This window comes from Oryctolagus cuniculus, chromosome 12, assembly GCF_051225735.1.
Source record: "Oryctolagus cuniculus isolate XC-2025 breed Fujian yellow rabbit chromosome 12, ASM5122573v1, whole genome shotgun sequence".
NCBI classification, from domain to species: Eukaryota; Metazoa; Chordata; class Mammalia; order Lagomorpha; family Leporidae; genus Oryctolagus; species Oryctolagus cuniculus.
In genome coordinates, this window is record NC_142878.1 from 54737576 (window position 1) to 54763304 (window position 25729).

The 25729-nt window shown below is 41.0% G+C and overlaps 2 protein-coding genes and 1 pseudogene across 2 annotated transcripts; 2 read left to right on the forward strand and 1 right to left on the reverse strand.

Moving 5' to 3' along the window:
• Positions 1 to 484: 484 nt before the first annotated feature.
• On the forward strand, positions 485 to 1465 carry LOC108178337 (olfactory receptor 11H6). The gene has a single exon (XM_070053448.2). The coding sequence runs from the start codon at positions 542 to 544 to the stop codon at positions 1463 to 1465; it is 924 nt and encodes a 307-aa protein (XP_069909549.2). The 5' UTR covers positions 485 to 541.
• Positions 1466 to 7569: 6104 nt separating this feature from the next.
• LOC149123058 (olfactory receptor 11H7-like) lies at positions 7570 to 8227 on the forward strand (annotated as a pseudogene).
• A 15021-nt stretch (positions 8228 to 23248) lies between these two features.
• Positions 23249 to 24205, reverse strand: LOC100349430 (olfactory receptor 11G2-like). The gene has a single exon (XM_017348383.4). It carries the CDS (start codon positions 24203 to 24205, stop codon positions 23249 to 23251), a length of 957 nt encoding a protein of 318 aa, XP_017203872.4.
• Between the last annotated feature and the right edge of the window lie 1524 nt (positions 24206 to 25729).

The window sequence follows — 25729 nt, forward strand, 5'->3', positions numbered from 1 at the left end:
TCTGTCACTCTGCCTTTCAAATAAATAAATGAGACCACTAGGAAGACCACAAGAGGGCTGGTGCTGTGGCATAGTAAACTAAGCTTCTGCCTGTAGCCCTAGCCACCCGTATGGGTGAGGGTTCGTTTCCCGGCTGCTCCTCTTCCAATCTAGCTCTCTGCCTACTGCCTGGGGAAGCAGCGGAAGATAGCCCAAGTGCTTGGTACCCTTCATGGTACCCTGGTACCCTTCATGGGAGTCCTAGAAAAAACTCCTGTGTCTTGGCTTTGGATCAGCCTGGCTCTAGCCATTGCGGCCATTTGGGGAGTGAACCAGCAAATAGAAGCCCTTCCTGTCCGCCTCCACCTCTCTCTGTATCTCTACATCTCAAATAAGTAAATAAATAATCTTTAAGAAAAAAAGGAAAACCATATGAGATAATGTATATTAAAAAGTCCTTACTGCAATTTTTAGCGAATCATTAGCAAAACCTACAAATGTCCATTATTTGTCATGGGTTCCTCCTGTTTTTCCAACAGCTTTGGGTTCCCAGAACAGAACAATGTATTCCGTGACTGAGTTTGTCCTCCTGGGTTTCCCTGGTTCGAGAGATCTGCAGAGTTGCTTCTTCTCGTTGTTCCTGCTTCTCTACCTCCTGACTCTGCTGGGAAATGGGGCTATTGCATGTGCAGTGAAGTGGGACAGTCGGCTCCACACACCCATGTACATCCTCCTGGGAAACTTTGCCTTCCTGGAGATCTGGTACGTTTCCTCCACCGTCCCTAACATGCTGGCCAACATCCTCTCTGAAACAAAGACCATCTCCTTCTCTGGCTGCTTCCTCCAATTCTATTTGTTCTTTTCACTGGGCACAACAGAATGTTTCTTCTTATCTGTTATGGCTTATGACCGGTACCTGGCCATCTGTCGCCCACTGCATTACCCCTCCATCATGACTGGAAAGTTCTGTAAAACCCTGGTCTGTGTGTGCTGGGTGAGTGGATTTCTCTGCTATCCAGTTCCCATTGCGCTTATCTCCCATCTTCCCTTCTGTGGACCGAACATCATTGACCACTTTGTGTGTGACCCAGGACCATTGTTGGCGCTCGCCTGCATCCGTTCCCCTTCTGCTGAGCTTGTCTGTTACACCTTCAACTCAGTGATCATCTTCGGGCCCTTCCTCTCCATCTTGGGATCTTACACTCTTGTACTCAGAGCTGTACTTCGTGTTCCCTCTGCTGCTGGTCGAATGAAAGCTTTCTCCACATGTGGGTCCCATCTGATGGTGGTGTCTCTATTCTACGGAACCCTGATGGTGATGTATGTGAGCCCGACCTCGGGAAATCCAGCAGGAATGCACAAGATCGTCACTTTGGTATACTCAGCAGTGACTCCGCTCTTAAATCCCCTGATCTATAGTCTCCGAAACAAAGACATGAAAGACGCCCTAAAGAGAGTCTTGAAGTTACCAGTTAGTCACAGCTGAGACATCTTTGAGAGAGATGCAGAAGTAGTCCCTTCTCATCTTAGTTATTTATAACAAAATCAGAGAATAGCTTGAGTGTGTTCTGTTCACAATTAAGTAGAGAAAAAAATTTATTGTTCACAGTTCCTTAGCAGTCCCAATTCAGGTCATCATTGATAGCTGCTCGATAAGACATTTTAAACACTCAGGACCTCACTAATTACATACTTAAAAAAATACACGTAAATGTGTTATTTTCTATAGTTTGCCTTGATTTGTGTTAACCTTAAAATCAATTTCATGTTACCTGAGAGCATTTCATGCATAGAAAGCCAAGACACTGTGACAAAAAATGGCCTACATGAACGATCTCTGTAAATGAGATACCAGTGGAAAGAAGGGACCATCAAAGAAGGAGGTACCTTTCTCTGAAGGGAGGAGAGAACGTCCACTTAAAATATGGCCCTGTCTAAATAATGCAGAGTTTGTGGACTTAAAAGTCTTCCATAGCCTTGGAAGCTCATAACAAGACCCTCAGGTGATCACTGATGTCATGAATAAGTGTCAATTGTTAAATCAACAACAGGAGTCACTGTGCACTTGCTCCCCATGTAGGACCTCTGTCCTTAATGAGTTTTACTATGAGAAATAAAACTAGTCTTCAAACAGTACTTTATACTTTGTGTGTCTGTGTGGGTGTAAAGTGTTGAAATTTTTTACTTAGTATAGAGTTGATCTTCTATATATAAAGATAATTAAAAATGAATCTTGGGGCCAGCACTGTGGCATAGGGGGTAGGACTGCTGCCTGCAGTGCTGGCATCCCATATGGGCGCCTGTTCAAATCCCGCAGCTCCACTTCTGATCCAGCTCTCTGCTGTGGCCTGGGAAAGCGGTAGAAGAGGCCCAAGTCCTTGGGCCTCTGCGACCACAAGGGAGACCCAGAAGAAGCTCCTGGCTCTTGGCTCTTGGCTCCAGCCTTTGCAGTCATCTGGGGAGTGAATCAGCAGATGGAAGACCTCTCTCTCTCTCTCTCTGTCTCTCTCTGTCTCTCCTTCTCTCCTTCTTTGCCTAACTCTTTCGAGTAAATAAACACAATCTTTAAAAAAGTTTCTTAAAAATGGATCTTAATGAAGAATGGGATAGGAGAGGGAGTAGGAGGTGGGATGGGAGTGGGGGTGGAAGAGCAGGTATGGGGGGAAGAACCACTATATTCCATAAAGCTCTACCTATGACATTTATATTTATTAAATAATAGCTTTCAAAAAATTTCACATTATTTGAAGCCTTTCAAGAGAGCATTATCTTTGAAATTCAGAGTTAATGGGTCAAGGGGCCACCAAAAAAAAAAGACCCTAATAATGGGCATCTTCCATCATTTGAGGCTGTCTTTGACACCAAAACCACAGTAGGCTTCATACCTCTGTGATTCTACCTCTATCATGCAGAAACAAAGTACAAACCTTGCCTTTTCCCATCTGAAATCCTCACTCAAACTGTTCCCTTGGGTCTTCTTCCCACTGATCCTCTGTGCAAACCCTGTACTTCAGATGATCAATCTCCTTGTTTACCTCAAACACATTTACTCCCAATTGAGTATCTCCACTGCTAGTGCTTACTCCCCAAATCTGTGTAACAACTCTAATATCATGTGTAACATGTAATAACTGTGTCTTAAACATACTTATTTATATACTGCAGTTTACATGATGTGGCTCTCAAAGGTTATTTTGGACAGAGTCTCTGTTAGAAAAATATTCAGAGAAAATTATGCCAAGGACAAATTCCACTTTTTGTCAGGCCGGCGCCGCGGCTCACTAGGCTAATCCTCCGCCTAGCGGCGCCGGCACACCGGGTTCTAGTCCCGGTCGGGGCGCCGGATTCTGTCCCGGTTGCCCCTCTTCCAGGCCAGCCCTCTGCTGTGGCCAGGGAGTGCAGTGGAGGATGGCCCAGGTGCTTGGGCCCTGCACCCCATGGGAGACCAGGAAAAGCACCTGGCTCCTGGCTCCTGCCATCGGATCAGCGCGGTGCGCCGGCCGCAGCGCGCCGGCCGCGGCGGCCATTGGAGGGTGAACCAACGGCAAAGGAAGACCTTTCTCTCTGTCTCTCTCTTTCACTGTCCACTCTGCCTGTCAAAAAAAAAAAAAAAAAAAAAATTCCACTTTTTGTACCCAAATCCTATGCTGAAGCAGAGACCATCAACTGAGAGACCAATCTGGCTCAAAGGAGAGAATGCCCTTCAGTGATGCGCACTTCAGGACAGTTAGGAGTGGGGTGGGGGAGCCGCTCAGAGCCGGGGATGAAGTGTTCTAGTGCCCTGTTTCCCAAATCCTCCTGCCACAGCATGTTTGGCAACTGTGCTCAAGACAACAGTGGCATTTGTGACACCATTTCTTTGACATTCAACGTTTTATCTTAAAAATTGTCACAACTTGTACTTCCCAATCCATGCGCATATGTATTTGTTACAATCCAAAATGAACTAAGCAAAACATCCCTTCAAGAAGACATTTAATCAGATGCTATATGCCATGGCACAAAATCACATACCCCGCTTGGAAAATAAACTTAAAGAGACCACAGGGTCTCGCCAGACTTAGTGTAGCACATTATATTTGATCATCCCTATAGATCAATTTGTCAAAAACATCAATAAAATCCCCAGGCAAGAAACGGTCCCCCAGCCGGCCCAGCAGCTCACTAGGCTAATCCTCCGCCTTGTGGCACCGGCACACAGGGTTCTAGTCCCATTCGGGGCGCCGGATTCTGTCCCGGTTGCCCCTCTTCCAGGCCAGCTCTCTGCTGTGGCCAGGGAGTGCAGTGGAGGATGGCCCAAGTATTCGGGCCTTGCATCCTATGGGAGACAAGGATAAGCACCTGGCTCCTGCCATCGTATCAGCGCATTGGCTGCGGCGGCCATTGGAGGGTGAACCAACGGCAAAGGAAGACCTTTCTCTCTGTCTCTCTCTCTCACTGTCCACTCTGCCTGTGAAAAAAAAAAAAAAAAAAAAAAAAAAAAAAAAAAAAAAAAGGAATGGCTAAAATGAGGCATTAATCAGGACCAATACAAGGTTTTTACACATTCCGTGAGAAATGGGTCATTGGAACCATGAGGTGCAACAGAAGTGAAAAATGCCAGGAATGAAGTTCTCACACAAGACTCCATGTTAGAGCCACTGAAGAAGAGAATCTTTGTGTAGGAGACACCTCCTAGGACAGACACTGCTGCTGTAAGTCATAAGTGGGTCTGCTCACCTATATGTTTGTTCATCCAATATACCCTAAGAGGCTAAGTCTCAAAGAGTATTGGTTTCCACTTAAGCACAAGAACTAAAAGAAAAAATTCCATCAGAGTGTTTAGATCACAGTGGAATTGACATGTTCCAAAATAAATGCTATAAAAGTCATCCACAGGTTCTTCCCTTCTCAGAAATGTTTAAAGGACCAGGAATGCTGTGATTTTGTGGAAATTTGGGTCAAAATAGTAGGGAACCAGCTTTATTCAGCTGAGCTGAAACCAAAATAAATTGGGATTTATTTTTTTGGTCTCTTCCCTGACTTCTTTTTTGTCCAGTCTGTTGCTCATCTGCACATGCAGGAGAAGGAGCGTTTTAAAAAGAAGGAAGATGGAATGCGTGTCTAATGCAGTAGTTAGGATGCTGTGTGGGATGCCCTCATGCCATACCGGAGTACCTGGTTTGAGTCCCAGCTCCTCTGTTTCTGATTCTAGCTTCCTGCTAATGCACACCCTGGGGTGCAGCAGGTGATGGCGCATCTCCTTGGGCCCCCGTTACCCAGGTAGGAAATCTGGATCAAGTCCTGGGCTCCCCGGTTTGGCATGCTCCAGCTCTATCAGTAGCAGGTTCTGAGGAATGAACCAGAGGATGGAAGATCTGTCTCACTCTCTGTCTCCCTCTTCCTTTCAAATCATTAATGTTCTAAAGGTTCTACAGAAGAAAGGATAAAATCAAATCATTATTTATAAAGACTAATATCTCACATAGAACTTAGCAGGGAAGCTGTTAGCAATCTTTATCTTCATGAAACCACAGCAAATTATCTGTAAAATCCATTTACCATGATTTCTCTGCAGTTAAAGTTTCTCTGCAAGAATTTTTGTTGGCTTGCTTGTTTTTAATGCCAGCAAGGGTGTTCTCAAATGCAAAAATGAATCTTGGCCTTGTGCTGTTGATTCAGAGTCAAAGTCTGTGAATCTGACTTCCCACTCATCGTTGCTGCTGCTGTACTCCAAGGGTAAGTGGCTGCTCTCTGAGCTCCACTTTATTGTGCTGGTGAGGAGAGAGGTTTCTTGTTTGGAAAGACAGAGAATGTGTAGCATTCCCACAGTGAGGAAACATCCTTTTAGAACGTCTCACCAAAATGACCATCAATGCAAGTTAGTTTGGCTCTTCATAATCATCCTAGTTTAAAAATGAAAATCACTGGGGCCGGTGCTGTGGCACAGCAGGTTAAGCATCCACCTGTGGCACTGGCATCCCATATGAGCACCAGTTTGAGTCCCTGCTGCTCCATTTCCAATCCAGTCCCCTGCTGATGGCCTGGGAAGGTAGTGGAAGATGGTTTAGGTACTTGGGCCCCTGCACTCATGTGGGAGACCTAGAGGAAGCTCTTAGCTCCTGACTTCAGATCGGCCCAGTTCTGACTATAGCAGCCAGTTGGGGAATGAACCAGCAGATGGAAGACCTCTCTCTCTCTCTCTCTCTCTCTCTCTCTCTCTCACTATGCCTCTGAAGTAAATAAATAAATCTTTAAAAAATAAAATAAAATCATTAACCTTCATTATTCCACTTCTTTCTCTTCTTGATTTTTTCCCCATCAAATTACAATCTGCTTTGACATAAGCAGATCAGTAGGAAGATTCTGTTGCATCTAGATAGGTAGAACCATAGTTCACTTTGTGCCTTACTAATTATTTGAACCTTCAGCAGCTGCCAAATCATAATTTATCTACCAATTTAATGTAACTCACTAAACAGAGGGATTTTTCTATTTCATTCTGTTCAATGAATGCTATAAAGATACCACTTCTATCAGAAAAACTAAGACTAATTCACCTCTTAATCAAAAAGTTTAAAGGTATCTTAAAAAGAATTTTCTGCATACTCCAATATGTTACAGCTGTCACTGCACTCTTTTCACTGAGGGGGTCTGGGTGGATGTGTCTGTGCATGTTTGTGTGTGTGCACATGTGTATACATTTACATCTTCTTTGGTAACAGTGTTCTACCAGGAAAAAGGAGGGATTGAGTCTCTTGTATCTCATCATCTTGAATATTGAGTGAAATTTTTTAAATGGACCAAAGTAAAATCTTTCAAACTATGAATTTAAGAAAAAGTTCTGGGTCCAGTAATAAGAGCTTTAAGAGAGAATCTCTACAATTTTAATTTTAATCTTCTGTATACAGTGTATGTTATATTCATCTTTCATGAAATATCACCTTTAAAATATATACAAAGTGTGATAATTGACATACAAAAGTAATCATGAAAGAATGAGTAACAGTGGCTTTTATTGTCATAAATATATTTAGTTATACATGAGCAGTGATACCAAATAAATGTCTTTAAATACCAAAATGCACAAATGTAAACAATTTCATAATCTGAATATCCTTGTCTCATAAAAAATTAATAGAAAATAAATTTTTCTAATTGAAACTACTCCAGAAAGAATCCAAAATACTGGCAAGGCATCAACCATTAAAATTTGAAAAAAGTCTGAGATCCAAATCTATTAATAATAATGGCACGTATGTCTGCATTTTGAGGTGAATAGCACTAACTAATTGCTATTTATGAACAGTTTTCACAAAAACAAATTAGATATAAAGCAGACCATTTTGTCCTATTTCAAGATTTCTTGATCCCAAAAGAAGATAAAATCTGACTAACTTTTGCTCATGGCCACAGAAAGCTCAACCCAGAATGTACAGCTATAGATCAATGACTCATTCAGAATAGTGCAGGATTTGGCCAAAACTTGTTTTAGAGCATTCATTCATTTGCTTCCATGAGTCAAACTGTCCCCCAAGAAAAGATTCAAGAAGCTTCAGCAGCCAAGCGTATTGTTACTATCTCCTGTCTTCTCTCCACAGTGTGGGTATCATGAATAAATCAGGGATGTCTACTGTGACATACTTTGTCATGCTGGGCTTTCCTGGTCCCTGGGAAACGCAGATCATCTTTTTCTCAGTGATTTTGTTGATCTACATCCTAACTCTGACTGGGAACACGGCCATCATTTGTGCTGTGAGGTGGGACCACCAACTCCATACCCCTATGTACATGCTCCTGGCTAACTTCTCCTTCCTAGAGATCTGGTATGTGACCTGCACAGTTCCCACCATGCTGGTCAATTTTGTCTCCAACACTAAGACCATCTCCTTCTCTGGATGCTTCACCCAGTTTTACTTCTTTTTTTCCTTGGGCACAACTGAATGCTTCTTCCTCTGCGTCATGGCTTATGATCGGTACCTGGCCATCTGCCGCCCCCTGCACTACCCCACCATCATGACCGGCCAGCGCTGCGGCCTTTTGATAGCTCTTTGTTGGTTCATGGGTTTCGTTGCACATTCAGTTCCTATTTTCTAAACTACCCTTCTGTGGTCCTAATGTCATTGATTACTCTCTCTGTCTCCACTTCAAACAAATAAAAAAAATTAAGACTAAATTGATCCTTAAATTTGAACTGGTTCCAAATTTGCCATTTTTAGAAAGTAAAATCAGAGTAGAAACAGACCATTTGATTTATTTGATAAAATGACTTCTTTTTTTTAAGATTTAAGATTTATTCATTTATGTGAAAGGGAGCATTACAGAAAGGCAGAGAGAGAGAGAGAGAGAGAGAGGTCTTCCATTGCTGGTTCACTCCCCCAGATGACCATAATGATAGGAGCTCTACCAATACGAAGCCAGGAACCAGGAACTTCTTCAGGATTTCCCACATCAGTGCAGGGCCTCAAGGACTTGGGCCATCCTCCACTGCTTTCCCAGGCTGTAGCAGAGAGCTGGATCAGAAGTGGAGCAGCCAGGACTCAAACTGATGCCCATATGAGATGCTGGCACTGCAGGCTGTGGCTTTTCCTACTTCGCCACAGTGCCAGCCCTGATAAAATGACTTCTGTATATAGACAGTCTTGAAATTCCTCCCACAGAAGTTGATTATTGATTATCAGCTCACTCAAGGCAACTCTTAGCCAGAAACAACCACCTGGTCATTACAGTGAAAGACTCCAAGAAAGTGTAGTTGATTTGATTTTTAAATGAAAAATACACGTTGCTGTTTCTCCCTATTGGCGTATTTCATTTAAGCTAAAGAAGAAAGCTTTGTTCATAAATATTTCTCCACTTCGGAATTAAAGTCCTAGGTAAAAATATAATTCATTTCACCCATACCCACAGAGAGTAATTTCTTGATAGAGGGCAATCTCTTTGCAATGGGAAACTTGAAATTTGTATGGTATTTGCCCTTAATTCCTCTGTTTCCTTAACAATGGCCAGTATACTAGAGTGAATATATTTAATGCTAACACACTAAACTCTGGTAGAGTCTCAAGGGCAGGAAAGAAAATGCACTCCAGGGCAAACTCAAGGAAGCCACTAATTTTACTTGGAGAGAGAGAGAGGGTTTTACAGTAATCCCCATGTGGAAACAGATTCATATCCATTCGCATGTTCAAGGTCTCAGCAAACACCTAGGAAACAAGTCCCTGGGGTCTTTGGAAATGAAAAAGTGCAAGAGCCCACATATAACGCCCTTGCCTGGAATCCTCTTCCGGCCAGTGAGGAGGAGCTGCTCGGTGCTAAGGATATGTTCAACTCCACTGTGCCCATCACCCTCTCCAAGCTGAGCTAGGAAACCATCAACATAAGAGAAAAGGACTGGCGGTCCACGTGACAGCCACTTCTGTGTTATATTAAGAGAGTGTCTTTTAGAAATTGATTAGTCACTGTATCTCTGGGAAGACTCAAATAGCCAGTATAGCACAAAGATAATTGAAAAAGTACAAATATAATGGAATTAAGTTTATTTTGGTGTGAAAAAATGTTTTTAAATCTATGTACATAAAAGATCTTCAAAAACTTCATGGAAATGCATATTATGACAGAGCTTTGTGTGAATTTCAAAATGTTTCCATGACAATGAACATCTTTTTTAAAGATTTTGAAGGTCAGAGTTACAGAGAGACAGAGGGAATCTTGCATTCACTTGTTCACTCTCCAAATGGCCACAATGGCCATGCTTGGGGAAGGCGAAAGCCAGGAGCCAGGAACTTCACCCAGATCTCCCACTTGGGTGGCAGGAGCTCAAACACTTGGGCCACCTCCCACTGCTTTTCCCAAGCCATCAGCAAGGAGCTGGATTGGAAATGGAGAACCAGGACACGAACCAGCACCCACATAGGATGCTGGTGTCACAGGAGTGCCAAAACTACAACCCCTGAACTTCTCTTTTAATTCCATTAAAAAGTACCTTTGAAGTTTGGTGTGAAAGTCCCACATGTGAATACAGGACATATAGCCAATGGATGAAAAGTCATGCCCCCCTCTCTAAGCCACTTGTAAAATACCAGTTATTATAGATTATCTGTACTACTGCTTCCAACTTTATGATCTTATGATTATCACAGATGATTTCTTTTAAAAACAGTCGATTTCTTTTAAAAACAGTCTCACTTTCCAGGAGTAGTAGGGTGAGAGGGTCCACGTCTCAGGTTACCTGAAAAGATAATATACTGAGGGAGGGACATTTGTTGAAGGCCATTTAATCGAGCTGTCACACCTTGGCTGATGGATAGGTGGGCTTATTGGTTGACTGGTTGGTTAGTTGGCCATTTGGTTGGTCGATTTTGCACTGAAAATGCATTTGTGAAAAGAAGTGATTCCCTAGAACTGTGATTCAAATGATTTGTGAATCTCAAAAGCATGAGAAACAGTGGAATGAACACATCAGATAGTGAATATTCCCCACTGATAACCTAATTATACCCAGAAAGTTAATTTTAGAAGCTGTGGATGATGTGGTTATGCAGAATTAAGTGAACTCAATTCATTTAATCAATGCGGAAACCCTGAGAAGTGATTACTTGGACTTGCCTTACAAGATTTCCATTTTGGTCACTCAAGTTTCTCCAAAGACATCAGAAAAAAAAAATAATGTTACTGCTAATAAATCTGATACAGGTTATGGTGGTAGAAAAGATGAAATGTGATATGAAATTGTCAGTGTTTAACAGAGTGTCCTGGACTGCTATTCAGAACGAAGGCCCGGTCCATTTCTTAGAATAGGGACAGAAAGCTGGACCTCCTGATTCTGCTGCCTGGTTTAAATCTGTCAGCCTGGACTTAGCTCCTCACCTGAAGCAGAGAAAGTGGTTTATAAACACTTCATAAATAACACTCTGAGAATCACCTATTGAGTAAAGGAAGTTGGTCAATAAGTGTCTTCTGAATTCACCGCAGCTTTAGAATTTGGATATTCAAAATCATCTTTTTTATGATTCCTTTGTTAAAAAGCGCTAACAAGGACGAGTACTATTGAAGTTCAAATGCTTATTCCTTAGTATCATCAATGATCCTTCCTCCAAATCAAGACTCTTTGTTGCCTTTCAAATTTCTCCTCCAATCTTGACAAAGAATACAGAAGCCAAGAGGTCTAAAATTAACCAAAAAACAAATGTCAAAACTACCATTTTTTGTTAACACCTAAAGAGTGAATTTTAAATACTAATCAACTACATGATTACTCTGTCATTTAAACACATACATTTGCACATTTTATTTTCTTGCCGTTGTTAAATATGCAGATTTATTGCTAATAAAAAGTGCATGTCCCAATATTTGAAAGTGCCCAGTCTTTCTTTTCAATTATTAAAATTAATTCTAACAGACAAAATTGCAATTTCAACCCATTTGATTCCAGATCCCTTTAGGAAATCATTTCACTTGTTTTATTTTTCAATGTCCTTTAGTTTCTAGTTTTCTTTTATTTTCTTCCATTTTTCAATTTATTTATTTGAAAGTCAGAGCTACAGAGAGAGATCTTCCATCTGCTGGTTCACTCCCCAGATGGCCACAATGGCGGCTCTGGGCTACACCAAAAACAAGAGCCAAGAGCTTCTTCCAGGTCTCTACATAGGTGGCAGGTGCCCAAACACTTGGGCCATCCTCCACTGTTTTTCCCAGACCATTGGCAGGGAGCTGGATCAGAAGTGGGGCAGCCAGGATATGAACCAGTGCCCATATGGGATACAGGCAATTCAGGAGGCAACTTGACCTGCTACGCCACAACACCAGGCACCTCCACTTGTTTCATCACTAATTAGACAAACCCTTTGTTCTGGGGCTGACATTGACCCATATGGGGCTATGCCTCCACCTGCGGTGCCAGCATTCCCTATGAGCTCTGGTTCGAGTCCCAGCTGCTCCACTTCTGATCCAGCTCTCTGCTATGGCCTGAGAAAGCAGGGGAAGATGGTCCAAGTACTTGAACCTCTGCACCCACAAGCAAGACCAGAAGAAACTCCTGCGTCCTGGCTTTGAATCAACCCAGCTCTGGCTGTTGTGGCCATCAGGGGAGTGAACCAGAGGATGGAAGACCTCTCTCCCTCTGTCTCTCCCTCTCTCTCTCTGTAACTCTACCTCTCGAATAAATAAATAAAATCTTTTAAAAGTTAAAAAGCATGATGTTTTATTTCCTTTAGATGAAATTTGAATTTAAAAGATTTTACTAGAACAGAGAAGAAATTGACAATTAGCTTAATTTTAGCTACTTTAGTGCGTTTTGGGTGGAATAAGTGTTAGAGAACAATGTTTAAAGTCATATTTGTTTCTGGAATTAAATAATGTGAGGATTGTGTGATGTACAAACAAGATACTAAATACTACTAAATTGTGCATTCTTTAAAGGGTGAATTCTATTATATGTGAATTATATCTCAATAAGGCTATTACTTTAAAAGTAAAAGTTCTTCTGTACAGCATGTGTAAAAATAGGAAAATAAACATGAATAGAGAATTTTTACAATATTATTCTCACTCTTTAAAGACACTTGGTATCGTGAGGGTTTTTTAGGTAGCACTCAAATGCTTAGAGTGAGATTATAAAGAAAATCCTGAAAGGGAGCACTCAGCGTGAGCAGCAGTCCTGTGTTTTGGACGGATTTATGGCTGTAACAATTAGTTCAGTTAGTTGGACTTTTTCCGAAATGCCAGCTTCCTGATATCAGGTTTCATCATGTGGCAATGCAACTGATTTTGGGAGGTTGTCAAAGTTTTAATCAAATCTCAATTCAGTTATCTTTAAGACACAAGGCTATTACAAAACATTTATGTAAAACTGGAAGTCAAAAGTTAAATTATATTAAAAATGGAAGCAAAATTTTAATTCTGCTTTGTGCAAAATAAATTGAAATCCATCCATAGTTGTTTCATAGTATGTATTTTTCATTTACTTTTTTAAAGATTTATTTATTTGAAAGGCAGAATCACAAAGGTGAGTAAGATAAAGAGCAGGCACCATTTTGGACATATATATAAGCAGCGCCTGCCATCATCCATGCAGAAAAACCTGACTCTGGTGGGGAGAAATAGCAGGAGGAGAGTAACTCACGGAGACGTGAGTACTCTCTGGAGAGTACACAAACTCGGTAACCTTGGCAACCCAGTGGGACAGTGCAGAGATACCCACAGAGGCCAGATTTCAGACATTGACTACCTTCAGTTCTGCTCAGCTGTGAGGAATTACTTCCCTTCTGAATTAAAAAAAAGAAACAGAGTGAGAGCGAAAGTGAGAGCGAGAGATTTACCGCTTCTAACCTGAGTGTGTCACCTTTGGCACACCCTTAACCCTGAAGAACCAAACAGAGCACTCTGGCCACACACATCACAAGCTTCTAAGGATCCATCAAAAGCAGACAGTCCACTTAATCTAGAGTCATAGTGTAAAGGAAAAACTACTACAGCGAAGAAACCCAAGAATATCTCCAGAATGCCAAGCAACAAATGCAGAAACTGAGGAAACAAGAAGAAGGAAGACATTATGACGTCCCAAACAAAAAAGATACCCCAATTCAAGATTATGAAGATGATGAGATAGAAGAAATGCAAGAAATGGATCTCAAAAAATTTATGAGAACATTAAGAAGTTCTTAAATAGAAATTCTTGAACTATAGAAATCCTTACTGGACAGGATAGAAAATCCCTCTCATGAAAATGAAATATTAAGGAGGAATAAAAATGAAACGCAGAAACTAGTAGAACATGAAACTGTGATAGTGACGAGAAATCATAATGAAATGAAGAATTCAATAGATCAAATGACAAACCCATTAGAGAGCCTTAAAAACAGAATCAGTGAAACAGAAGGGAGAATATTGGACTTAGAAGAGAGAGAACAGGAAAGTACAGAGTCAAACAAAAGAAAAGAAGGGGAAATTAGAAATCTAAAAAATATTGTTGGGAATCTACAGGATACTATTAAAAACCCAACATTCAGATTCTAGGAGTTCCTGAAGGCATGGAGAGAGAGAAAGGATTAGAAGACCTTTTTAGCGAGATACTAGCAGAAAATTTCTCTGGTTTGGAGAAGGACAGAGACATCCTATTACAGGAAGCTCATAGAACCCCTAATAAACATGACCAAAAGAGATTTTCACCACGACACGTTATAATCAAACTCACCACAGTGAAACATAAAGAAAAGATCCTAAAATGTGCAAGAGAGAAGCGTCAGATTACTCTCAGAGGATCTCCAACTAGACTCACAGCAGACTTCTCATCAGAAACCCTACAGGCTAGAGGGAATAGTGAGATATAGCCCAGGTACTAAGAGAGAAAAACTGCCAGCCCAGAATATTATATCCTGCAAAGTTCTCATTTGTGAATGAAGGTGAAATAAAGACCTTTCATAGCAAACAGAAATTGAAAGAATTTGTTGCCACTCTTCCAGACCTGCAAAAGATGCTTAAAGATGTGTTACACACAGAAACACTGAAACACGGCCATCAATATGAAAGACAGTAAAGGAAGAAAACCTCCCAGTAAAAGATCACAGGAAGTTCAAAGCAAATACTAGAAAATATCTTTGGGAAAATGGCAGGGCAATGTTACTACTTATCAATAGTCACATTGAATGTTAATGGCCTCAACTCTCCAGTTACAGACACAGATTGACTGAATAGATTAAGGAACAAAACCCATCTATTTGCTGCTTACAAGAAACACATCTTTCCAACAAAGATGCATGCAGATTGAAAGTGAAAGGTTGGAAAAAGATATACCATGCCAACAGAAATGAAAAAAGAGCGAGTGTAGCCATCTGGATATCAGACAAAATAAAATTTAACACAAAAACTCTTAAGAGAGACAAAGAGGGGCACTATATAATGATTAAGGGATCAACTCAACAGGAAGATGTAACTATTATCAATGTATATGCACCTAATTACAGGTGGATTATCTTTCTAATATGTTGTTGGATTTGTTCAGCTAGTATTTGTTGAGCACTTTTGCATCTAGGTTCACCAGTGATATTTGTCTATAGTTTACTTTCTTTGTTGTATCTTTTACTCATTTTGGAATTAAGGGAATAGTGGCTTTATGGAAAGAGTTTGGGAGGATTCCCTTCATTTCAAAAATTAGTTTTTTTTTTAACGTTTGGTAGAATTTAGCAGTGAAACCATCTGATTCTGTTTTTTTTTTGTTGGGGGAGTCTTTATTACTGATTTGATCTCTTTCTTGGTTATTGGTCTGCTCAGAGTTTTTATTGCTTTGTGCCTCAATTTTGGTAAATTTTATGAGTCCAGGAATCTATAGATTTCTTCTAGATCTTCCAATTTGTTGACATAACTCTTTATAGTAATCCTGACTTTTTATTTTTGTGGTATCAGTTGTAATATCTCTTTTTTCATTTCTGATTTTATGGATTTGGGTCTTCTCCCTTTTTTGTTTTTGGCTAGGTGAGTAAATTGTGTGGAAATTTTGTTTATTTTTTCAAAAAACCGGCTCTTCATTTCATTGCTCTTTTGTATCATTTTTAAAGTTTAGTATTTATTTTTCTCTATTTTGTGTTTGGTGTTTTTTTTTCTAGGTCCTTGGAATGCATTGCTAGGTCATTTATTTATTTATTGTATTATTTATTTGATACTATTCCAATTTCTTGATGCAGGCACTAACTGCTATACACTTTCCTCTTAACAGTGCTTTTGCTGTTTCCTATAAGTTTTAATATATTGTGTTGTCATTTTAATTCTTTACAAGGCATTTTCTGATCTCCCCTTTGATTTCTTCTATGACTCACTATTCATTCAGGAGCATGTTGCTTAGTTTCCATGTGTTTATATATTTCTGGAGTTCCTTATGTTGTTAATTTCCAGAATCATTCCATTGTGGTCAAAAAAGATACATAGCTTGATTTCCATTTTTTTGAGTTTGTTGAGAATTACTTTATGGCCTGGCATATGGTCTACCCTGGAGAATGTTCCAGGCACTGATGAGAAGAATTTCTCGGCTGTAGAATGAAAAGTTCTGTAGATGTCAGTTGGGTTCATTTGACTGATAGTGTAGACTAGTTTTGTTGTATCTTTTTTATTTTTTGCCTAGTTGATCTGTCCCTTGATGGAAGTGGGGTGTTGACGTCCTCCATTATTATTGTATTGGACCATATGTTTTCCTTTAGAGTCATTAACACTTGTTTTAAATAGCTAGGTGCCCTAGCATTTGCTGCATATACATTTATTATAATCACATCTTCCTGTTGAATTGACCTCTTAATCATTACATAGTGAACTTCTTTGTCTCTTTTATCAGTTTTTGTATTAAAGTCTATTTTTTTCTGATATTGAGACGGCTACTCCTGTTAGTTTTTTATTTCTATTTGCATAGAATGACTTTTTCTCTTCTTTCACTTTCAGTCTGTGTATATCTTTGTTGGTAAGATGTGTTTCTTATAAGCAGCATACAAATAGGTCTTATTTTTCAATCTGTTCAGCCAGTCTATATCTTTTAATTGGGTAATTTAGTTCATTTACATTCAAGATTATTATTATTGGTGAGTAGTAACATGGTCCTGCCATTTTTATGTAAATATTCCTATTATCTTTTTTGGATTTCCTTTGTACTTGTACTAGGAGGTTTTTTGCCTTCACATTGTTTTATGCTGCTAATTATCTTTCTCTGTTTCGATATAGCACCTCCTTAAGTGCCATTTGCAAAGATGGCCAGGTGGCAACAAATTCTTTCAATTTCTGTTTGTTTGGGAATGTCTTTATCTCACCTTCATTTATAATGCTTTTCTCAAAAGATTTATTTATTTATTTGAAATGCAGAGAGAGAGAGAGAGAGAGACAGAGAGAGAGAGAGAGAGGGACAGCGAGAGAGAGAGAGAGAGAGAGAGACCTCTATCTGCTGGCTCACTCCCCAAATGGCCACAAGGGCCAGAGCTGAGCTGGAGCTAGGAGCCAGGAGCTTCTTCTAGGTATCCCAGACGGGTGCAGGGACCCAAGCACTTGGGCCATCTACTGCTTTCCTAAGTTACAGCAGAAAGCAGAATCAAGTGGAGCAGCTCAGAATTGAACTGGCACTTATATGGGATGTGGGCACTTTAGGCGGTGGCTTTACCCACTACGCCACAGTGCTGGCTCCTCACTTTCATGTATAAATGAGAGCTTCACTGGGTTCAGTATCTGGGTTGACAGTTTATTTTTATCTTTTCAGACTTGCATTATATTTATCCGTTCTCTCCTAGCCTGTAGGGTTCCTGATGATAAATCTGCTATCCATCTAATTGGAGATACTCTGAAGGTGATTGTGTGTGTGTATGAAATTTAGGGTTTTCTATATATAAGGTGATGGCATCTGTGAAAAGATATAATTTTGCTTCTTCTTTTCCAATTTGTATACTTTTCCCTGTCTCTTCTTGTTTATTGACTCTGGCTAGAATTCCAATGTTATATCAAATAGAACTGGCAAAATGGACATCTGTCTTTTTCCTAATCTGAGAGAAAAAGCCTTCAATTAATTTTTAACATCAACCCTGATATTCACTGTGTATCACAAATACAGGCCATTGCTACACCCATATTTGCAAGCATTATTCTTTGGAATTTTATTGGACACATATATTAATTATTTATTTTACAATTTCATTTTATATATCTTTCAGATTTGTGAATGGAATTTTTTCCTGAAAATCATTTTAAATTTTAATATGTTTTCAATTTCCCCTATTTTTATTTTATATGAAGTTTATTGATATATATTTATTTTTATACGAAGTTTATTTATAAGATTATCATGGAAAATATTTTGTTATTCTCATATCTTTTAATTCTATGTCCTTCATTTTAGTAGTAGAATTTAGAACTTGTTTTTTAAAAGATTTGCTTAATTATTTGAAAGGAAGATTGTCAAAAGCAGAATGGGAGAGAATCAGAGAAAGACACAGAGAGAAAGCAATTTCCCATGCATTGGGTCACTCTCCAAATGGCTGCAATAGCTGAGACTTGGCCAGGCTGAAGGCAAGGGCCAAGAATTCCATGCAAGTCTGTCATTTGGGTGACAGGGACAAAAGTACTTGGGCCATCATACATCACATATGTACATCTCAAGTGTATTAGCAGGGAGCTGGATTGGAAGTAGAACAGTCAGGACTCAGTTGGCTCTCTGATATGATATTCTGGTGTCACAAGAAATGTCTTAACCTGCTGTACTAAAATGCTGGCTCCTAATTCTCCCCATTTAATTAATGGACTACAGGCACATGTATGGTGATGTACTTCATAATGTATTTGTGTACTTATGAGAATTTCACATCGGAACACATAGTGGTAAAATCTACATATACCTGCCAATATAAAACACACATGGGAGACTTGGATGAAGCTCCTGGCTCCTAGTTTTGGCCAGGTCCAGTGCTGGCTGTTGTGGAGTGTGAACCAGCAGTTGGAAAATCTCTGTCTTTGTTTCTCTCTTTAACTCTGCCTTTCAAATAAACAAACAAACAAATAAATAAATAAATAAATTCTTTTTGAAAAAAGAGAATATATTTGAGTTTTAATTACTTCCTGCAGATTTACCTAAGTCCATATATTTCCAAGAAGAGTATATTGACATGGATTATGTGGTTTTTTGCTTCAGTTTTTAGATCATAAGTGTGTAAAAATATTGACACAATCTCTCTTTTTTAAAATTTATTTTTCCCCCAAAGAAACCTTTTATTTAGGGAATACAGACTTCATGCATTTCATAAGTACAACTTTAGGAATATAGTGATTCTTCCCACCATACCCACCCTCTACCTCTCCTCCACTTCCCTCTAACTTTCCCAGTCCCATTCTCCACTAAGATCCATTTTCGATTAACTTTATACACAGATCAACTCTATGCTAAGTAAAGAGTTCAACAATTTGCATGAAAAAAAACCAGAAATAAAAAAAACAAAACAAAAAACTGTCCCTCAACAGTTGAGATCCGAAGCCAGGAGCTTCCTCCTGGTCTCCCATGCGAGTGCAGGAACCCAAGCACTTGGGCCATCCTCCACCGCCCTCCTGGGCCACAGCAGAGAGCTGGACTGGAAGAGGAGCAGCTGGAACTCGAACCCGGTGTCCCAACCGGGACTAGAACCTGGGGTGCCGGTGCCACACTCAGAGGATTAGCCATGTGAGCCACAGCGCCAGCCAGCAATTAACACTCTTAGTATGATGCCAGTGATCACCCGAGGCCCTTGACATGAGCTGCCTAGGCTAAGGAAGCCTTTTGAATCCACAAACTCTGTCAGTTTTTAGACAACGCCATAAGCAAAGCGAAAGTTCTCTCTTCCCTTCAGAGGAAAGTACCTCCTTCTTTGATGACTGCTTCTTTCTACTGGGGTCTCGCCCACCGAAGTCTTTCATGTAGGACATTTTTTGCTACAGTGTCTTGGCTTTCCATGCCTAAAATGCTCTCACAGTCAGACCAGAATGCCTTAGGGCTGATTCTAAGATCAGAGAAGACACTATCTATTTTGCTACAATTTGTTGGGCAAATGTTAGATGAAATGCCCTGCACTGTGATCTCTGATGAATGTCACATATGCAAGTGCACTTTATTTTGATTTGTAGAACAGCATTAAAGTAGAAATACTCATGATCAACTTTTATACTATTTTATTTATTTATTTGAGAGGTAGAGTTACAGAGAGGGAGAGACAAAGAGCAAGGTCTTCTATCTGCTGGTTCACTCCCGAAATTGCTGCAACAGCTGGAGCTGGGCTGATCTGAAACCAGGAGCGAAGAGCTTCCTCCAGGTCTCCCATGTGGGTGTAGGGGCCCAAGCATTTAGGCCATCTTTGACTGCTTTTCCAGGTCATAAGCAGAGAGCTGGATCAGAAGAGAAGCAGCCAGGACATGAACCAGCACTCATATGGGATACCAGTGCTACAGGTGGCAGCTTAACTGGCTACGTCACAGGGCTGGCCCCAACATATTTTACACTATTAAAAAATTCTTTAGATTTTTGTTAGAGACCATGTATGGGATTGTGAGGTCTGTGTGTGTGTGTGTGTGTGTGCACATGCGTGTATGTGGGAGACAAAGTGAAGAGGATGGCAGGTCTAGCAGAAGCCTAAAGCAAGACTGTATTACAAGCATTATTTTGGAGAAATTGGAGACAAAGGCAATACAAACCCAAGTAACAGCTGAATGGTGGCCAGAAACTTCCAGGTTTGGTTTATTTCTGTTTTCACTCTGAGTGATGTCTGGTGTAGTTCTGGTTCATCTTCACTGAGGATGATGGCCACAAGGACACCAGCTTCATGTAAGCCCTATGATCTTGTCTGCTTCTTGTTGGAGGGCGTTTGTCACAAAGCAAAAGATCCAAACTGGAGCCGAATCTCTGTGAACATGATTGGCTTAAATGATCACCATTCTTCTTACCACTCAGACTTTCATCAGGTAATTTTTTTTAAAAGATTTTATTTATTTATTTATTTGAGAGGTGGAGTTACAGACAGTGAGAGGGAGAGACAGAGAGAGAGAGAGGTCTTCTTTCCGTTGGTTCACTTCCCAGATGGCTGTAACAGCCGGAGCTGCACTGATCCGAAGTAGGAGCCAGGAACTTCTTCAGGGTCTCCTGTGCAGGTGCAGGGTCCCAAGGCCTTGGGCCATCTTCTATTGCTCTCCCAGGCCATAGCAGAGAGCTGTATCAGAAGAGGAGCAGCTGGAACTACTACTGGCGCCCATATGGGATGCTGGTGCCGCAGGCGGAGGATGAACCTACCGCGCCACAGCGCCGGCCCCTTTCATCAAGTAATTATCTTGGTTTTCCAGTCTTTCTTCAAATTGCCAATGTCTTTAAGTTTTATTTGTAAAAACATCAATGTTTTTCTTTGTTCTCAGCCAGATGGTGAGAATAAAACCTATATTTATTGGGAGATTTCAGGAAGGCAGAATAGGGATGGATCTTACTGCTCTAGTTTGAGAGAAGATAGTTAGAAAAAAAAAAGTGGAGGGGCCGGCACTGTGGCGCAGTGGGTTAATGCCCTGGCCTGAAGTGCTGGCATCCCATATGGGTGCTGGTTCAAGACCCGGCTGCTCCTCTTCTGATTCCGCTCTCTGCTATGGCCTGGGAAAGCAGTAGAAGATGGCCCAAGTCCTTGGGTCCTTGCACCCATGTGGGAGACCCAGAAGAAGCTCTTGGCTTTGGATCGGCACAGCTCTGCTGCTGCGGCCATCTGGGGAGTGAACCAGTGGATGGAAGACCTCTCTCTCTGTCTCTACCTCTCTGTGTAACTCTGTCTTTCAAATAAATAAAATAAATCTTAAATATAAAAGTGGAGAGTGTGCAATCTCTGGAAGAGTTAGGGAGAAAACTGCAGTGGAAATTCCTCAGAAGCTGGAGGGAGACTGGATCCACATGGAGGGTGTGGATGTGCAGCATGAGCATGGACCTAACACAGGACCCCAGAAGCCAAGAGCCTCAGACCCAGCTTTGGAGAGTAGGGTGAGACCAGACTGTAGCATCCCAAGCCACTGGCGATAAAGCTGTGGGAAGATCCTGGTGTGAATCTGGCTTGGGCACAGTGTACCTGACAATCTAGAGGGGAAAAAAGAGGGGGACAAATTTCTCTCCTCCTGACCACCCGGAACCGGTGTCCTGTAAGTAGCTGAAAGAGGGCAGACACCAATCTGGACATACATAGCAGCTGTGCCAGCTTTTGTCTGCACGTCCAGCAATCGGCTGAGAAGAGATGCCTGAGTCTGGCTGGGAGAATTGAAGGGGGCTGGGCATTTGTATCTGTGGGAGTCTTGTGTGCTGGGACGGGCTGTGAAAGCACTGTGGTTGTGTGGGAGGGTCCCTGAGCAGTCACTGTGGACAGCTCTACATGCCCAGGACTCCCTGCTTGCCTGGTGAGGGTCATGCCTGCCAGTTCCATGCTCACATGAGGACTGCATGGATCTTTGTGTGGTTTTTGTGGCAGCGTGGATGAATACTGCACCCACTGGGGCTAGCACCTGGGAACTGGTCTCCTTGGAGGGTAGGAGGTGAGCATGACACTACACAAACAGAGTTGATGAAATGCTCCCCAATGATAAAAAAAGAGATTTACCACACCAACTTGAGTGTCACCTTGAGTACTCCCCACATCCTGGAGCACTGAACAGAGCTCCTGGACCACATCCCTCTGGGTATTCCCTGAAAGAGCAGACACTCCACTAAGCCACAGAGGAATATTCCAAAGATAAATCCATCACAGGGAAAAAAAAAGCAACACGTATCTCCACAAATGCTTAAAATAAATGCAGCAATTCAAGAAACAAAAATAAGGAAGACAACATGATATGCTCCCAAAAGAACACAACAGCACTTTTTAAAAATTTAATAAATATAAATTTTGAAAGCAAAACTTTTGGATATTAGTGATTTTTCCCTCCATAACCACCCTCCCACCCACAAACCATCCATCTCCTACTTCCTCTCCCATCCCATTCTTCATTAAGATTCATTTTCAATTATCTTTATATACAGAAGATCAACTTAGTATATACTAAATAAACATTTCAACAGTTTGCACCCACACAGACACACAAAGTATAAAGTACTGTTTGAGTACTAGTTATACCATTAATTCACCTAGTACAACACATTAAGGACAGAGATCCTACATGGGGAGTAAGTGCATAGTGAATCCTGTTGTTGATTTAACAATTGACACTCTTATTTATGATGTCAGTAATCACCGAGGCTCTTGTCATGAGCTGCCAAGGACAACAGTACTTCAGTACTCAAATGTGAAGATGAAGAGATTGAAGAAATGCCAGAAATGAAATTCAAAACATTAATATTAGGATTACTTAGAAGTAATCAGAAGCAAACCCACAAATTGAAGAAATCCCTACATGACATGAATGAAAATTTTTCCCATGTAATTGAGATTTTAATGAGAAAAAAATGAAATATTGGAAATGAGGAATTCAATAGAGCAAATTAAAAAGCAGTGGAAAGCCTTAACAACAGACTTGGCATATTTTCTTTCTTTCTTTCTTTTTTTTTTTTTTGACAGGCAGAGTGGACAGTGAGAGAGAGAGACAGAGAGAAAGGTCTTCCTTAGCACTGCGCTGATCCGATGGCAGGAGCCAGGTACTTCCTCCTGGTCTCCCATGGGGTGCAGGGCCCAAGCACTTGGGCCATCCTCCACTGCACTCCCAGGCCACAGCAGAGAGATGGCCTGGAAGAGGGGCAACCGGGACAGAATCTGGCACCCCGACCGGGACTAGAACCCAGTGTGCCGGCACTGCAGGCAGAGGATTAGCCTATTGAGCAGCGGCGCCGGCCTTGGCATATTTTCTTCATCGCTTGTTTCATGTCTTTGTTCCTCAGACTATATATTACAGGGTTAATGAGTGGAGTCACCACAGAATAAAACAGAGTCACAATCTTTTGCACTCCAGCTTCATGCTCCGATGTTGGGCTCACATACATGACCATCACTGAGCCATAGAAAAGAGACACCACAGCAAGGTGGGAGCCACAAGTGGAGAAAGCCTTTTTTCGTCCAGCTGCCGAAGGAACCCTCAGTACAGCTTTGAGGACCAGAGCATATGACACCATGATGAAGAGAAAAGGAATAAATAAAAGTAGAGAACTTAAAGTGGAGCTAGTCAATTCTATTACAGGGTCCCTGGTACAGGTGAGGGTTAACAGAGGACCTGGGTCACACAGGAAGTGGTCAATAATCCTAGGTTGACAGAAGGACATCTGGGAAATGACAGTTATAGGAATCAGGAACCAGAGGAAACCAAGTGTCCAGCAGCTGCCCACAAGAACATTGCAAAGATGCCTGGTCATAAGTATTGGGTAGTGAAGGGGCCGGCAGATGGCAAGGCACCGATCAAATGCCATAATTGCCAGGAAAAAGCATTCTGTAGAACCCAAGGAGAAGAAAAAATAGAACTGGAGGAAGCAGCCAGAGAAGGAGATGGTCTTGGTGTCAGAGAGGAAGTTGGCCAACATGTTGGGAACCGTGGAGGTGACATAGCAGATCTCCAGGAAGGAGAAGTTGGCGAGCAGGATGTACATGGGAGTGTGGAGTCTCTGGTCACAGCACACAGCGCAGATGATAGAACCGTTGCCCATGAGGGTCAGGAGGTAGACAGCAGAGAAGAGCACAAAGAGGAGGATCTGTTCCTCCCAGGGGCCAGGGAAGCCCAGGAGGATGAAGCCAGTAGTGGTGCTGGAGTTCCTGAGGGTGCTGAGGATTTTCATCTGTCTGTAGCTGTGAAATCATCAGCAATTATGTGATGGCAGTGCAAAGACACACTGAAACCCAAATATGTATTTTACATGTCCCAGAGAATGAAATAAACACTTAAACATCAAGTTTTTTTTTTGTTGTATCCTATAAGTTTTTTTTAACTTTTATTTAGGAAATATAAATGTCCAAAGTACAACTTATGGATTACAATGGCTTTTTTCCCCCCATAACTTCCCTCCCACCTGCAACCCTGCCAATTCCTGCTCCCTCTCCCATTCCATTCACATCAAGATTCATTTTCAATTCTCTTTATATACAAAAGATCAATTTAGTATATATTAAGTAAAGATTTCAACAGTCTGCACCCACACAGAACATAAAATGCAAAATACTGTTTGAGTACTAGTTATAGCATTAATTCACATTGAACAACACATTAAGGACAGAGATTCTACATGAGGAGTAAATGCACAGTGACTCCTGTTGTTGACTTAACAGATTGACACTCTTGTTTATGGCATAAGTAATCACCCGAGGCTCTTGTCATGAGTTGCCAAGGCTATGGAAGCCCCCTGAGTTCACCGACTCTGATCTTATTTAGACAAGGTCATAGTCAAAGTGGAAGTTCACTCCTCCCTTTAGAGAAAGGTACCTCCTTCTTTGATGGCCCGTTCTTTCTACTGGGATCTCACTTGCGGAGATCTTTCATTTAGGTCTTCTTTTTTTTTTTGCCAGAGTGTCTTGGCTTTCCATGCCTGAAATACTTTCATGGGCTCTTCAGCCAGCTCTGAATGCCTTAAGGGCTGATTATGAGGCCAGAGTGCTGTTTAGGACATCTGCCATTCTATGAGTCTGCTGTGTATCTCACTTCCCATGTTGGATCATTCTCTCCCTTTTTTATTCTATCAGTTAGTATTAGCAGACACTAGTCTTATATGTGATCCCTTTGACTCTTGGACCTATCAATATGATCAATTATGCACTGAAATTGATCACTTTGACTAGTGAGATGGCATTGATACATTCCACCTTGATGGGATTGAATTGGAATCCCCTGGCAAATTTCTAACTCTACCATTTGGGGCAAGTCAGCTTGAGCATGTCCCAAATTGTACATCTCCTCCCTCTCTTATTCCCACTCTTATATTTAACGGAGATCACTTTTCAGTTAAATTTAAACACCTAAGAATAATTGTGTGTTCCTGAAATATGATCATAGTCTTACCTAGTTTTTGGTCTATAAAAACACTAGAAATCAATGAGTATCAGAGAATGGACATAGAAATATCCTATTTGTGAAATGTACAGAAGCATGCATAATATATATATATAAATTTATATACCATTATGAAGAAAACACCATTGTAAATATCACTGAAGAAATAGAATTTCATTCACACCCTAGAATTTCCCTCATGCTCCATCCTGATTACCATCACTGCCTCCCTTCCTTGTTTTTCTTTACAACTGGTAAGTAAGTATAGACTTCTAAACAAAAGGAGTTTTGCTTGTTTTGTATGTCACATAAACGAAAT